This window comes from Hypomesus nipponensis, chromosome 10, assembly GCF_054491055.1.
Source record: "Hypomesus nipponensis isolate SF chromosome 10, ASM5449105v1, whole genome shotgun sequence".
Taxonomy (NCBI): Eukaryota; Metazoa; Chordata; class Actinopteri; order Osmeriformes; family Osmeridae; genus Hypomesus; species Hypomesus nipponensis.
Window position 1 is genome coordinate 7,849,403 of NC_140370.1, and position 17,019 is coordinate 7,866,421.

General features: G+C 40.2%; 1 protein-coding gene across 4 annotated transcripts; it reads left to right on the forward strand.

The window, feature by feature from the left end:
• The first annotated feature begins 2,770 nt into the window (after nucleotides 1-2,770).
• smarcd3a (SWI/SNF related BAF chromatin remodeling complex subunit D3a) lies at nucleotides 2,771-16,848 on the forward strand. Of its 4 annotated transcripts, none has more exons than XM_084707925.1 (14): nucleotides 2,771-3,085; nucleotides 5,686-5,876; nucleotides 7,175-7,264; nucleotides 8,406-8,448; nucleotides 9,080-9,202; nucleotides 9,618-9,740; nucleotides 10,119-10,235; nucleotides 10,496-10,597; nucleotides 11,004-11,165; nucleotides 12,210-12,307; nucleotides 12,790-12,925; nucleotides 13,198-13,320; nucleotides 13,907-14,008; nucleotides 14,741-16,848. In XM_084707925.1, the coding sequence occupies exons 1-14, from the start codon at nucleotides 3,014-3,016 to the stop codon at nucleotides 14,792-14,794; spliced, it is 1,536 nt and encodes a 511-aa protein (XP_084564051.1). In that variant the 5' UTR covers nucleotides 2,771-3,013; the 3' UTR covers nucleotides 14,795-16,848. The 4 variants fall into 4 exon arrangements, with proteins under 4 accessions (XP_084564051.1, XP_084564052.1, XP_084564053.1 ...); XM_084707926.1 differs by having other exon boundaries at nucleotides 10,140-10,235; XM_084707927.1 differs by lacking the exon at nucleotides 7,175-7,264.
• The last annotated feature ends 171 nt before the right edge of the window (nucleotides 16,849-17,019 follow it).

The window sequence follows — 17,019 nt, forward strand, 5'->3', positions numbered from 1 at the left end:
GCCCTATATGAAAAATATAAAAACTAGATATAGACTGCATAAAGCTTGTTAATCCATTCACACTTAAAGTTCAGACTTAAATATTCTCACAAATTAGACTTGATTAAATTACTGTCTGTTTCAAACTAAGAAAAACGCAGACATCAAGGTACCGCGATGAAGTTGAAATATGGTTAGGGTAAATATCGTATAGTAAAACCTTATTTCACCCTGAAAGCAACATGATATTTGTTCACTGAAGCTAAATGTGAACATCATTTAACATTTTCCTTTTATAACAGTAGTTGTCAAACGAGGTGGCAGTTTTTTTCGATCATTTTACGACGCCCCCTTCAAAATCTGCCGCTGAATTGATCGGACTCTGGTCGTGGTCGCGCCTGCGCCATTGTTTCTGCCGCACTAAGCATCCTCTGCCCCCTGTTCATATTCCAGGTTCCGGCCCATATTGAGCTATCATACCTGCTAAATGTTCGCAACCATCACAAGAGGACTGGTAGAGAAAAGACGCGCCGTGGACTAGGGAATATGCGACACGCTTAATTTTCCAAGGTTTGAGTTTTTCTCCTCGGCTAGAATGGAAAGAAAGGTAGGATATACTTTCAGCAATACGCTTCGTCACAGACTCTCGTTTCTCTTGGGTAGACTCTTATAGTCTAGGTCATTTTTAATGCGGATCTCCATAGTGCTTGCGGGCCACAATTCGTGATGGACTTCACTGCCGCCCACCTGTCCACGGCCATCCAGATTTGCGCATCAGACGAATGGGTTTCATGAGTGTGTTGTTGGCTTGTCAAAATGAGCCTTTACCAGTTTACTAATCAATGCCTTTACCAGTTTGTAGGTCAGTAAATCCTCGTTGAACACGTTTTCTTATAGCTTCTTCATGTTGTCGTTATGTCGGCTAATTTGGTTTCCAACACTTTTTAGACACCTGAGGAACAAAGTACAATTTTCCCTTCTTTATTCTAGGGCAAGTGAAAGCTGAGTCCAATTATGTTTTACTCTGTGTTTTGTGATGGAGAAATTACGTTTTGTAGTTGACTATTATGTTTGTAGACTTTATAACAAAGAAAAATAGGGATAAACATATGAAGTCATTTTTGGATCCACAAGGTTGTGCTTTGAAGTTAGGTAGGCCCACTTTGTGAATAGTCTAGGTATTTGTAACAGTTCCACGTTCATGAATAGCTGACATTCTCTCAGAGACAAGAAACAAACACTTTTCATGCACACATTACTAATTGCTTTTGCAAATAAGTTGAGTGGACATGTTTCTACTTAGCTGATAATATTTGATATGCAGTGCTGCCTATTGTCCTCAGGGAGGTGCTTGTGTGTTGGTTGAAAGGTGAACACTTAACAATCAAATGGTTTCAGGCACATAATGTAGTTTATACTTACTGTATAAGTAATTATATACATCAAAATCACACGTTTTGTAATTGGAATACTTGTTGAGAAAAATTTAAATAATTGATGCTACTTACAATAAGAATGAATGAGAAGAGCAAACCTTTTGGGTCTCTAGCCTCAACTGTGTGCATGTACAAGATCTGTCAGGCAACCCTGATGCCGGAGTGAAGAAGATAAATAATATGTTTGGACTTGGTGAGACTTCACCAAATTACCATTTATTGCTGTCTGCTTTTACACATTGGATCAAAGTGCGGGGGTGAGGGGGCGGGGGGCGGGGGGCGGTTACCAATACCAGCTACCTAGAGGGGGCCTTTGACTTCCAGGATGATTCTTATCTATACATACAGGTGGCTTTGGTTGGGTTGTTGCAGTAGTGTAATTTCATAATGTAAATCGTTTATTTATTTATTTATTATTTTAGTTAATACAAGTTTTTAGAACAAGCGATGGATTGTTATAGTTTATTTTATTTGTTTGTCTAGTTAGTTTCTTTTAAAATGACCATTTCATTATCTCCTGTTTTGCCCTGTGATCGTACATTGCATTTAACCTGTTGTGGCACCCTTGGAGTTTTTCAGATCTACAGATCAACTTTGCTTCACTTCACTCACACACAATCCTCCTGCACTGGCGGGCTTCAGAAGTGTGTCTCCCATGACAGCTATGTTCACAAATAACCACAACCATGTGGTTCTTACTGCCCTCTCTAATTGAATCCCTCACGCAGACAGGCTTGTTGTATTAATAAAGTATGTTCAAGGTTCATGGTGGATGTGCCAAATAAACATAGATAGAGCTGTAAGTGTTTAAAGTGCGGGGATGTTTGAGGTGTTTAAGAGACTGTGGGTGTTTCTGAGTGTTGTCCGTTTTGTTTGCCCAATGTGGCCTGGACAGTGAGAGATCACTTTTTAGGTGTGGGCCTCATGCTGTATGTCTTTATGTCTGTCATAAGAACCACCAGGATCTCTGCTAGCTGTACTATAGCTAGGATGCTAGTGACTTTATTGAGTACATTTGTTTGAAATAATATTGATTTTAAAATATATGATTATAGATGTTCAATGCTAGCTACTGTAGTTAATCTTCATTGTTCCTTGAAGATACATTTATATTTTGATACGTTTTGTATCTTAATTCTGTTTTTGGTCTGTCATTCACACATGCATATTAACGAGTGTGTAAGGGAGCAATAGAGTCTATGTATTTTATGTTTACAAATGAAACAAGCAATCCATGACTGCTCTCCCGTGGGGGGTTGTGCTAGTTGGCCCACAGGAACCCCCTTCAGTCCCCCCGCCCCCCTTCCCTCTGCTCCCCTCTCCGCTACTCCAGGCTTAGAAGACAGCTCCACTGCACTCCAGCGCCAAAGTGTGTGTGTGGTGTATAGAGAGAGGGAGGTGGATTCGACAAGGCTACACGTATAAAAAGGCAGGGAGAGAGTGCATGTGTAGGAGATGGGAAGGTTTGAATAGAGAGGTTGTGACAGAGTAGTGGTGAAGGAAGAAGAGGGTGTGTGAGAGGAGGTTGAGTGGAGGAACGGAGAGGGGGAGACAAAAGAGAAAAAAGGAAAGGGGGGAAGGGGGATTTAGAGACAGCTATGGAGGAGAGCATTGGAGGGGCTCGGAAAGCCACCAAGAGCAAACTGTTTGAGTTCCTCGTCCATGGAGTGGTGAGTGTGTGTGCGTATTTGCATGTGTGTGGCCGTGTGTGCATGTGCATTGCCAAAGCAGTGTGTGTGTGTGTTAATGCATGGTATTAAATTGCACGGAGCTACAGTGTGTGTGTATCAGGCAGGAAAAGGGGAGCCATATAAAGGGTACATCTGAGCCCCTGAATCTTGCATTTCTCCTTTTCTTTATTTATAAAAGAAGGGAAGAGATAGGAGATTGGGGTAGAGAGAAAATGAAGAGAAAGCTGAGGAAAGGAGGAAGAATAAATATTGTATTCCAGGAGGGCTGAACAGAGCAGACTTAAGAACATAAGTGTCCAAACACCATGTGGAAGGCTTTGGCTAATAGATTTGAGCTGAGATTCAGGCTTAGCTTAGCATCATGTTCAAATGAGTACTAAAGGGATCTAAGCACAAATGAGAATGTCAATGGTTAGATAATGTCAATAGAAGAATACATTTGGAAATGGACTTGAATTCAAATTTGAATGGACTCCAATCATGTCTGTGTGGTCTCTCAGTTCATGTTACATGGTTTAACTGCCTTTGTGTTTTGAGTACCATAGATACTATTAACTCTTATGAGGCAACCCTAAATGGCTGTCCACGGCCAACATTTTTGCAGATTCTGTGTCAAGGCTAGGTAAATCAAGAAAACTCTGAATTGTTTTTCTCTAGTCCCCCACCTATTAAACAGTTGTACGTAATGTTCATGAGATTACAGTCAGTATGTGTTTTGTATGATTCTCAGTGCGGGTCATAGGCTACAGTCCCAGCTTCTGTTATCTAACGTCAGAGTTTAAGCATTGTTATTACACTATCGAAAACGGACAGTTATGTGTGATATACAAGTGTATTATTAAGTGTATAATGACTTTAAAGCTCGGTAAAAGCCCATTATGTAGCAGGCTTGTTGTAACATGCAAGGCTTTTATGTTACAGTCAATCAAACTGTCAGTATTTACTGTATGTCTAGAGCTCTTTTAAAATGTTCTTTACATTATATTACTACAGCATGTGGTAGGGCTGCATGAATATTATTGGGGCAATACAAGGATTGTGTGTTTGTTGTATGAAGACTGATGACATCCTGTACTACAGTATGTAGAGTGTGTAAGAAAGACAGTATTTTACCTTTATGTCAATGATTTCAAGGTAGAACGGATGAGATACTGTCCTATATTGTTGTCTATTGTATCTACTGGACGCTTGTAGAATATTATATTGTATATACAATGTAGTGTCTGCTGATGTATGGTATACAGTGCAATCTGCATTCTACTCAGGTGTTGAGGCTTTGTGAAGGCCATACCATGAAAACCCAGAGCAAAGGAGATTCTCAGAATTGCCTAAAGTCCATATTAGGTCAATAGCGATTACCAATATTGTTGGAAAGTGATGTCTGCTCTAGTTGGCAGGCCTGGTAATCAGCTGCAATATTCTGTCTACAGTTAAATTCCGCTTCACGGTTGTCACCTTTCATACAAAAGTCACATTTAGCACATAAGACTGCTTTCATTTTGACATCACTGCAGTGTGAATGGACAGAAGCATTTCAACATGGTAATCCTTGGTATCCATGATACCAATCCATGGTACTCCAATTCTTACTGATCCCTTGTTTACGGTTGTTGTTGTGTGACAGTCGTATCCCTGGTAACAGGTTATTTCAATCTTTTGTCAACACAAGTTCAGACATTATGCACTGTCTAGTGCAGACATACCCAAACATGCCTTATTGCATCCTATAAATAGCTGATGTTGCATTGGTGTTCAGAAGCCAAGTCGTGTCTGACACGGGTGTAATATCACCTCTTCATCTCTTGTCATCTCTAGTGGTTAGTAAACCATGGCAGACACATTTAGACCCACAGCTCCTTTTTTTGGCCGGGTTATAAAGAGTGGTGTGCTATATCTGAGGACATTCTTATTTAAACACATGTTTTTGTTGTTTGTATTTGTAGCACATTCAACCAAATTCTGAACATACATCTCTACTTCAGAACTGGACATTCATAATCTTGTAGTAAATGTTATACAGAAAATGTTACACAGAAAATGTATACTGTATTACAGTTTTATAATGGGCACCAATTCTGCATGCTTGATTCTTTTAAAGCATGCAAAGGATCACTTTAATAGTCTGGCTCAAAATGTACTACCCAGTGTGTGAATGTGTACTACCCAGTGTGTGAATGTGTGTGTGCACTGCAGCTGTCAAATGCTGTACAGACAGGCACAGGTGTCTGAGCGGGCCGTGTATCTAGAGATTGCCCAACTTAAAGTATAAGCCAGGACAAACCTTGAGCAAATATACTGTTTACCTGTGTTTGTGTTTGCTTCATCCATTTGATAAAAGCAATTTATTGTATGTGTCAAATTTACTCCATGAATGCCGATGGTTGTTGTGTGTTTTGTTTTTGGGCATGCACCTACTCTGTATATGTGTATAAATCTGTGTTTGGATTGAACCAAAGGTGATTAAATTGTGAATGAAACGGAACTGTGTGACCCTCAACTGTCTTCAAAGATGCAAAATCAAATGTCTGTATTCTATCTGACCACTAACAGACACATTCTCATCTCTCTGCCATGTACAGCGCCCAGGAATGCCATCGGGGCCACGGATGCCTCATCAGGGGACAGCCTTATGCCCCCCAGGACCTCCTTATGGTGGGGCCCCATTGATACGTCCAGGGATGCCCACCCCCACTATGGAGCCCATAAGGAAGCGGCCCCCAAACTCCCAACAGGTTCAACAGCAGCAAGCAGTCCAAAGCAGATCCAGGAAGTACGTTTCCAAAGCATAATATATATACAGTATATTGTCCAGTAAAAATGGCTGAATGTAGTGTGTGTATGTGTGTGTGTTGCCGTCTTCTCCTCAAATGAGTGTTAAATACATTTGCGGCTTGGCTTTGGTTGAAATTACAGGAATCCCTCACTATCATAGTAACACCTTTTAATAGGCTTGGGACTCTATTGGCCTCCAGTGGTTCACAGTGACCATTGCTAACTATTGCACTTAGTATATGTACTAAATGTAATAATAAGTACATAATTGTGGAACTTATATTTTCTCATCAACTACAAAAGGTTTTTATTTATTTACGTGACCTGTGTGTGAGTCTTACACAGATACACCGATATAACAGTGTATCTGGTCCCTGTAAAAGATATGGAAACTAAACTGAACCAAACCAAAAAACTGTTTGGCTCCTTGGATAGGTGCTTAGATACTTTCTGAAATAGCCTCCAGTGATCAAGGATTTTAGGTCCAGCGTGTCCAAACACCACAAGGACTGTGGTTGTAGAGCAGACATCATGGTGATCTAAGGTGGTCGTTTTCCTGTTCGTTTTTGATCCTAGCAGTGTAATAAACGGGGGTCTGAGCGCTATTGAGATTAAATTAGCTTTAATTAACTTAACTTAAATTCATGTTAATTCCATTAACATGCTAATGTTGTGCCCTTTTAACTCACTGTAAACTTCAGCTTCTGTGCTCAGTGTAAACTTCAGCTTCTGTGCTCAGTGTGAACTTCAGCCTCTGTGCTCAGTGTGAACTTCAGCTTCTGTGCTCAGTGTGAACTTCAGCCTCTGTGCTCAGTGTGAACTTCAGCCTCTGTGCTCAGTGTGAACTTCAGCTTCTGTGCTCAGTGTAAACTTCAGCTTCTGTGCTCAGTGTAAACTTCAGCTTCTGTGCTCAGTGTGAACTTCAGCTTCTGTGCTCAGTGTGAACTTCAGCTTCTGTGCTCAGTGTGAACTTCAGCTTCTGTGCTCAGTGTGAACTTCAGCTTCTGTGCTCAGTGTGAACTTCAGCTTCTGTGCTCAGTGTGAACTTCAGCTTCTGTGCTCAGTGTGAACTTCAGCCTCTGTGCTTGTAGACAAAACAGTGGTGGGTTGTGTCTCTTGTCATAAATCACACTTAATCTTAAATAGGTTCACATCATTAACAAAACCGAGCAGTAGTCACATTCTACACACAAATGAACACAAACACACCAAGTGACACACAGAGCACCATGCAAAACACACACGCACACATCCTCTGTCACATTGCCATCTAATATAGAAACAATCAACCCATAGGAAGCCAATGGGAATTCCTGGAGCCAATGACATTGCTGCGAGGCAGATGGATATCAGAGAGGTCCAATCAGATTCCTCACTTGGATCCAAGTAGGCAGTCTCTTTTGATGCATGTTGGTTTTTGACGGCTTGCATTGAGTCACTATTTAGCCCAGCCCAACATAAAATGAAGTACCATATTCTCCCCTGATCTATTGGATATTTATGTTCGTGGCATGTATGTTTCCAATAAAGTTTTTGTCAGTGATGCTACTTGTAAATACACATATATAATATGATAGGTGCAAGTTGAAATCAATGATCCTTCAGATGCATGTCAAACCCTGCAGAGCATGATTTGTCCTTGTGCTGGATAGGGATGGAATCTGCACACACTCGGTCTGGGTTTACGCCTTTGACCAATCACCTCTCAGACATGAAAGTGGTGGCACATGAAAGGATGCTTGCAAAACTGTCATTAGCATGACATGACAGGCACATGTTTTTAGCATGAGCACAATGTCCTCATACAGGATGTTGCAAGTTTATGGCAAGTGTTCTGTTGTCTTGTTTTTTGTTGACTACAACCTGATTTGTCAGTCTCTGTTATCTTCAAGTATGTGACTTTCTATGCCAAGTTTATGTCAACGCCAATCCTCCCTAATGCAGATGTATTCTGCGATCCAAAAAGTCAAGGCCACAATTCACAGTGTTCAGTTTCTCATGAATCCTTAGACATCCGTCTGTCCGTCTCCAGTTAGAACTTGTTTTTCCGCACTGATATCATCTCTTGAGACAGAACCCTTCCTCCTGGGTCCCCCAGAGCGGTGTGACCTGTGGTGGTCACAGAGGACCATGGGAAAGTTGATTGTTGAGGGCACTTCCTGTTCCAGCTGGATTTTGATGTATCGATACACTCACACCACATTCACATACACGTGCACATGCAGAAAGGAGAGTGAATTGGCTTTATTTCAGTCCCTCCTGGTGGCGCAGCTACAATCACAGATACACACACAACCTCACCCCTCAGACTGGAACAGCTCCATTCCCTTCCCTTGGTTCCCCTCGAAATTAATCTATATCCTCACAAACACATACACACACATATAGTACAGCTGGGAACAACAGTTGGGCCTTCATTAAGTAGATGGCCAATGAACTGGACTACAGTCCCCATAGAAACATGTTATATTTATATATCCTCTCTCTTTCTTTCTCCATATCTCTCTCTCTTCAACCCGCTTATCAGTGCCAAGAAAAGGAAAATGGCTGATAAGATTCTTCCACAGAGGGTAAGTGGTTTTTATTAGTCTACATATTTTGTGTATTTGTGTACCAGTTAAGTAGGGGAGCTTATTGTAGTGTCTAGAGGATTGTAGGGGGAGGAGTGTGCGACGATATGAAAGTAAATAGCAGAATTTATGTGTTTAATGTTACAATGGGTGGTATCTTGGCACTAGAACTATTGATCTGAAAGAGGTAAATGAACAGAAGTCCTGAAATCAGGCTCACAACACCCACTTTAAGGTCCCAAGACCAAAGGCAAGAATCAAGTTTTCTCACATTATTTCCAGTTCCATATCGGTTCCCCATTAATTGTGCACAATTCATGGGTGGGAGAAGTCCCTCCACCTCTGACATACATTGGAATATATGTTAATAAGGGAAACTACCAGCCATTTATCAATGACATTGGTCATCGAAATTGATTACAAAGTTAACTTTCTCAGTGTGTTCAGAATTCCTCTTCCACAAGCAGATATGTGAGCCCGTTGGCCTTGCAATGAACTTCTGTATACTTTTGGTGAACTTTGGTATTTAAAAAAATCCTCTAGATAACTGTTTGTCATAGATGGGTGTCACAATAGTGCATACAATTATATGTTCACCTTCAAACCCACTTATCAAATCACTTGTATTTAGATCCGTGAGCTGGTCCCAGAATCACAGGCCTACATGGACTTGCTGGCATTTGAGAGGAAACTGGACCAAACCATTATGAGAAAGAGGGTTGACATCCAGGAAGCAATTAAAAGACCAATGAAGGTACTGATGTCAATACCAATGTTGGATCATTCCAGGAAAGTCAAAAGGGTAAAAGAGCATGTAACCCTAACTGCAGTACTGTAAGGTAGGCTACTCTCAATAGAGCAATTGTGCTATCAATTACAATTAAAACCAAGCAGATAGATTATTACATTTGAACTTTATATCAAATGTCTTAGAGTTATGTATGTAACATTCTGAGCCTATTAGTAAACCTTTATCATGTTTGTTGCTGACCTGAGAATAAGGAAAATAAGACAAAGTTGTTCATGTTTACCATACAACAAGCATTTAGTTTAGCAATGTATATGCTCTGCAGTGTATTTGCTTCTTGTGGCACAGCAAAGGGAAAGTGTTACTATTAAGATACTATTAAATAACGTACTAAAACTGATTCATATATCCATATTAACAGCAAAAAAGAAAGTTGAGATTGTATATATCCAACACATTCAACCCTGCCAAGCCAGAACCAGATGATTCTGATGGCAGCATTGCATCCTGGGAGCTGAGGGTCGAGGGCAAACTCCTAGAAGATGTGAGTTTCTTGTTTCTGCAGACCTTCAGGTTTGCTGCGTACTGTTACTGTTTTTATGTTGTTGTCTGTATATATATTAACTATACTGTAAAAATTTCCAACACTTTGAAGAAACTGAATCGGAATATGCAGTGTGGATATCAAAATACATAGTTTTCTATTTTTGCCTATGCCTTTTAGAGCCCTGTGTGCTTGTCTCTCAGCATCATACAAGATGAACGTGCAACTTTTGCATTTTGCAGACTGGATTGTGTACTTTCTTTGCATATTTAATTACCCATTTCCTTGGTAATTACTGAATCATTTACAATTGTTTTAATGATTAGAAATAATGATCAGATAATTGTGGCTTCCAAACACCTGCTGAAATATTTGTAGCTTTTTCCTCTTACACTCAAGCCAGGAAAGCTGAAGAGGAAATTCTCATCATTCTTCAAAAGCCTGGTGATAGAGTTGGACAAGGACCTGTATGGTCCTGACAACCACCTTGTGGAGGTAAGGATACACCCACACACACACATATTTACAAAACCAAACATTTGCTAAACATACATACCTGTGTTGTGTGAGGGCAGAGTTTCAAGACTTACTTTGTTTATAGGAATTTAGATTATATGAAACCATGAATTCCAAACAAAGGTGTGATTAACAGTATCCCAGCTGTAACATTGTCATATCCAGTTTGTCAGAAATGGTATGTCTTACCCCAACCAATGTGAAGGGGAGAGTTAGATGTGTATTTCATTTCCTTCCAGTGGCATAGGACCCCCACCACACAGGAGACAGATGGATTCCAGGTGAAGAGACCAGGGGATGTTAGTGTGCGCTGCACCCTGCTTCTCATGCTGGACTACCAGGTAGGAAAGTGGAGGGAAATAGCAATCTAATGTTCTAGAATAGCACAGACCAATTCAATCTAATATCAAAAAGGCACATTCCTATGAGACTTTATTTGGATAATCTATATGTCTATGTTCTACAGAAGTTCAATTTAAAATAAAAAATGTATGAATATAAATATATAATTTACTAGCAACCCTGGCTCCTACCCCCTTAACATATCTGTGTGAATATCAACAGAGTACATTTACAGACAATCTATAGGGGACTGTAGGGGATGTTGATACTAAATACCAAACTGGCAAAACCAGTAAATTACATGTGCCTGTCCAGTCAATATACACCATAGTTGGTTATGATTGCTAAATTGACCCTATTTCCAGCCATCCCCTATTTCTGACGTCACCCTCTTCTCCCCTTCAGCCCCCTCAGTTTAAGCTGGACCCTCGGCTGGCCCGTCTGCTGGGTATTCACACCCAGACCCGCTCCTGTATCATCCAGGCTCTCTGGCAGTATATCAAGACCAATAAACTACAGGACTCCCACGAGAAAGAGTACATTAACTGTGACAAGTACCTCCAACAGGTACTCCCTCAAAATGTTGTGTTATAATGACAGTTTTTCATTTAGTTACTTATCCTACGCATTGCTATTTGTGTTTCTCTGCATTGGTATGTGTACACTTTGTAGCAACCCAGGAGACTTGAAGGCCCGATACACCATAAAATAGGACTCAGACACGGGGTTTAACATAAATGGGTTTTTACTAAAGGGTTTCACGGTAAGGGTAGTGGGACAAACTTTAAATTAGGGGTCTTCCCATCCGGGGTTTGTGGTCCTTCACATAGTGCGGTTCAGGGGGGTCAAGGCAGAGGGAAAGGTTAACAGCAACGTTCCTCCAGGGTTGTCTCTCTGGTTCTCTCTCCCCTTGCGGCCTTGGGCTGGCTCCCCTTTAAGCCCCTGATTGCCTGATGGGCTCCAGGTGTGACCAGTGCCATGTGCCCAGTGGCTGCAGCACCTCGACCGGCAGGTAGACTCCCTCTATCACCTCCCCCAATCGAAGTTGACGGACCCACCTTTGGGGTCGGATTGGCTGGTCTGACTCCCCTGGTTTGCTACAACTTAAGTATAAATATTGTATATTGTTACATGTAGAATGTGTCTTTGTGGGTTTGTCTGTATTATACAGTACAGTACGTTTTGATGGTACAGTCGTGGCCATGAGTTTTGGCAATGACAAATGTTGTGTTTAGCTAAGTTTGCTGGTTCAGTATTTGAGGAAAAAAATGTCACGTTTCTATAGAATACTGGAACACAATAAGACACGTTTCATCTTTTTTAAGCTTTTTTGGGGCGAAGATTTTCAATATATGCAAATAGTCCCTTCTTTTACAGCAGTCAATCTGCTCTTAAAATGCAATCCGAATGATAGAGTGATTTTACTTGGCTAGAACTAGTTCACACTTTCCCCTGTGCTGATGATATGACTTGCTGAAATTATGTTAGCAGTCATTTTATGCCAAGGCCCAGCAAGCTTTGCAAACACAAAATGTATGTTGCTCCCAATACTTTTGGCCATGGCTTTATTTGTGGATGCACACCTGTTATGAGACATTCTCTCTGCCATAGATCTTTGACTGTCAACGTCTAAAGTTTTCTGAGATTCCTCAGCGTCTGACTAACATGCTGCTTCCTCCAGACCCTATTGTCATCAACCATGTAATCAGGTACAATGTTTCCTTAATAAGCCCTAAGTCATTAGTTTAAGTTACATAACAGGGCACACATGCAAAAAGAGGCTCTTGAGTATCTTTTAGACAATTTAAAATACTTCTGTAAAAGTATATCTCCACAGATCCATAGTTTATAATAATGTAAAAATAAATAAAGATTACTTGGTACAGCTTTGAGGCTCAAGTTAATCTGTTTTACTGCATTAAAGCTTCAATTTAGAAAAGGTTAGTAGAGCCTAATTAGCTGTTTGTTCTTCCGGGACATTGGGCAGTGAATACTTATTTCTTGTATGTTTTGTTTCTTAGACAGGTTGAATGAGAGAAGGAAACTGAAAAAAATTGGGGATTACAGCACAGAAAGCAGGAGCTGAAGGCAGGGGTGACAACCATTGAGGGGAGGGCTTATGAATGGCACGCAGGGAGTGTTTAACACTACAGCTCCACATCTCACAAACAAAGGTCTGTGTTTTTATCAGTGTTGACCCTAATGACCAGAAGAAGACTGCGTGCTATGACATAGATGTTGAGGTGGAGGACCCCTTAAAGAGTCAGATGAGTGGCTTCCTGCTCTCTACAGCCAATCAGCAGGAGATCGCATCACTAGACAATAAGGTTAGCTAATCCAAATTGTCATATTTGTTTGGTGGAGACATAAAAGAGTAAAACACATTAAAAAGTCAAAAAGTAAAATATTTTCCATACTGTAATACTGTAACAAAACGACAACTGCATTTTCTTCAGGGATTTTTTTATCAAGGATTTGAATATTAATGACTAGATATTAGAAATGAGTATTTTAGCCATATTTTATGACCAGGCCATTTGTCAGAGCCCAAAAAATAAAGCAGCCCTCCACACATCTGGTATTCATATTTTGTCCTCAGATCCATGAAACCATCGAGTCCATTAACCAGCTGAAGATCCAGAGGGACTTCATGCTCAGCTTCTCCAAAGATCCAAAAGGCTACATCCAGGACTGGCTCTGCTCCCAGAACAGAGACCTCAAGGTGAGTACATCTGGTACTATAGCTGTGTACCACTTTGCTGAACCTCACTTAAGAATACAGGGCAACACTTAAGGTTACCAATACATTCCAATGAATAACATTATTAAGAGTCAAGATTTAACTAGGTAGATCTTCCTAGTCTAGATTGCTAGTTTAGCTTTTACTGCCGTTCAACAATAGGGACACAGGATATATGGAAGAAAGATTATTTTAAGTATACAAATTCAAATAGGACGATCACCAGCGTACTCAGCAGCTGCAGCAGGGCAAATATGAAGCCTGTTTTGAACAATATTTACACAAACACAACTTTTCATGATAATTTCTGAGTCTTCCTCAGTTTACCTTCCTCTTCAGCTGTTGAGACCACTCCTCAAGTGGTGTGTGCTAGAAGGTGTGATTGTAATTTTACATGACAGTGCTTTTGGTGTAAAGGAACGACTGTCCCAGACGACTGTCTGAGTGACCAGGGACAAAAGGGTTGGATGATTCAGGTCTCTGCTCATACAGTCGTACAGCACACAAAACAAGCTCAACTAGATCCATGCAAATGTTTGACTACTGTTACTATTGTCTCTTGAATCAGTTGATGACCGATGTGATGGGGAACCCTGAGGAGGAGAGGAGGGCAGAATTCTATGAACAACCCTGGTCTCAAGAGGCGGTCAGCCGTTACTTTTACTGCAAGGTAAGTTCACAGTTATATACGTTTTGGGTATAAAGTCAGGTATTGTATAGAGTTCACAGCAGTGCCTTGGGGAGATGTCTTTCAGTTTTAGGTTCTGACATGAAGGTTGAGGATTCAAAGTTAAAGGTGAGGAGGTATGGGCTGACTTGGCATTTCCACTGAAATAAATAATCAAAGGGTCTACATTTCCAGAGGTTTTCGTAATTGGCTACTAATGTTGATATGCTACCGACTGAGCTTCTACTATACAACCACTTACTTTCTCAAATTGGTGGGTTATTTAAAACTACGGTAGGTAAAATGGGTTACCTAAAGTAGCCTTAGAGAAGACAAACAAATCGTCCTTGGTACTTTCAGTCTCCAACATTATGAGCTTACGCTCCTTCATGAAAGACCTCTTTGAGGTCCAAAGCTATTAAGGGGTCAGTGCTGAGGACACCCATGACCTTCTGCTTGTAAGGATTTTCTGGATTTACAGTGTTTTCGTATTTAATGTGAGCACCTGGCAACTGCGGTCTCTAGTGTGGGCCATTCCAGAATGAATTTGAATAATAATGGTTTCTATGGAGCATCATTGTTCATTCTGGCTTCTGCTGAATGTGCAAGTGATTTGAATGCCTAATTGAGGCCTTGCCTTTAATGGTGGCCTTTGCCCTGTTTATACTGTGCCATGGTATGGAAAGTATACTGCATAGCTTAGGTCATCCCTCAGTTACATTTTTTGTCCTACAGATTCAACAACGCAGACAAGAGCTGGATCAGGCCTTATCTGTACGTAACACCTAAAGCTGTCCCAGAGGAAGCAGTGATGTAAGACCCATAGGCAGGCACTGATTACACTTCAACTCCTAATACAGCCTCTCTGAGAGGACAGCATGTCCTGGTCTTGATGACCTTGGGAGGGTCATTGGAAGTGACTCAGTAAATATTTATGCTGAAACATCCATCCAGCTATAAAACCCCTGTATTCATAGCCTAGTCCACCTCCATGTCCAACCAAAACTCAACCACATACAAATAAATCAAATTTCAGTTGGCCCTATACATAGTTTTCAAGCAATAGTAGACAATTATTCTGTGGATCTCCAATAATGGGGACTTTTATTTAGTAAGGGGAAAAATACACATATTTCCACAATAAACTATGGAAGAATGTCTTGAAAATGAATGCCTGATAGAATGACAAAATAGGACATTGTTATGTCTAATCAAGTGCAGAATGTCAGTATTTGCTTTGGCCACCTCCAGTCAACCCCTCTGAAGTGCTTCCTTGACCTTGTGCTTGTTATACTCCATCTAAACAGTCAATATAATACTGAATGTATTTTTCCATTTATGATCAACATTTGTTTAGTAGTAATTAATGTCTCAAGACTGATAATCCATCCCTTGATGCTGTTTTACATTGAAATGGTACCGTATGTACTGTTTTAAACAATGTGTCCACCAGAACAGGTTTGCTGTAACATGTGCTGTATAGCAAAAGCTTTATACATTATTTGTATATACTGTGTCGTAAATTTAAGATGGCTTCTTGTACAGCAAGGGTGTAGTCACTCTGAAATTCCAAAGATACTGAGCTCATATGTATAAAGAGAAGGGGAACTCACATATAATAGATTATGCCCAAATTGTGATGCCAAATTATTGATACTACATCAAATGCAACAAGGATACAACTAGGCAAAGAAGAACTAGTAAATACTGCATGCAGTAATAATTGAAGTTGTTGTTGGGGAGTCAGGTGGCTGAGCGGTGATGGAATTGGGATCCTAAGGTTGCTGGTTTGGTTCCTGGCCGTGTAAAATGACATAGTGTCCTTGGGCAAGACACTTCACCCTACTTGCCTCAGGGGGAATGTCCCTGTACTTACTGAAAGTCGCTCTGGATAAGAGCGTCTGCTAAATGACTAAATGAAATGAAGTTGTAGAATTGTATGTATTGTACAGTACACAGTAGGCTGTGTTACATGACTTTTTGAGCATCATAAAATAAAGTGTTACATTATCCTCAAGACAAGAGTACGCAGAAAAATGCTTGGTTCTCTAGCCAATGACACTGCTAGAATCTATCGTATATCTTGGACCAGAGTCTAGGCGAAGGGAAAAAGGTGATGATCCACAAAGTTTCATGAAGGACTTTTTAAATATGTATGTAGTGTTATTTTATTAATAACTATGTGACCATTACTGAGAATGAAATACCTCGTGAAATGTTCTATACACATATTTGGTGAGTTAAGGTACAACAGATTTGAGTGGGATGTTGAACGGTTTCCATGATTTGGAATGCACTGTCTTGATTAGGTATGCACTGACTCCTCTAGTTTCATAGTAACTTATTAATGGAATTCTTATTTCAAAATGAAATGGTATGTAGATCTGTTTTTATTTTGTGTAGGCATTGACATTGGCACATGGAAGTGACTTTTACTCTGAATACAAACTGTGATAATTAAAATATATTTGAGTCAAAGCAAAATGTGAAAATGTAGATCTATTGACTTCCCATAGTGGAAATTGGAAAGGTAAAACATACTTTGGTAAACAATTTAACACTTTATAAAACACTGTCTGATATCCTTTCATGGACTCTCAACTACTTGCTGATAATTGTTCATTACACCAAATCAACCTTACTGATGATTTTCAAGTAATAAAATACATCTCACCAAGTGTTCTTGAATTTTTGATTGAGGTGGAAAGGTTGCTTGTTGTGAATGGAGAGGTGTTCAAGTAATTGACAACCTTATTGTATTTATTTTACTATGCATGTTGTGTATTTATCCACATGTTGTGTCCCAGAAAGGACTTTGGTCCATAAAAAAGAAATGGCAACTATTTGTTCTGTGTTATGCTTCATCTGTTCAAATTCTTGTCACAATTTCTTCCCAAATGTTAATGGTCCAAGAAAGGGTCTTTAGAAAGTGTATTTTCCTATACGCTGATTCAAAAATGCATGTTTCAGGTCTGATAGGTCCAGGTAGGAGGGGCATCTGTTCACTCAGTTGA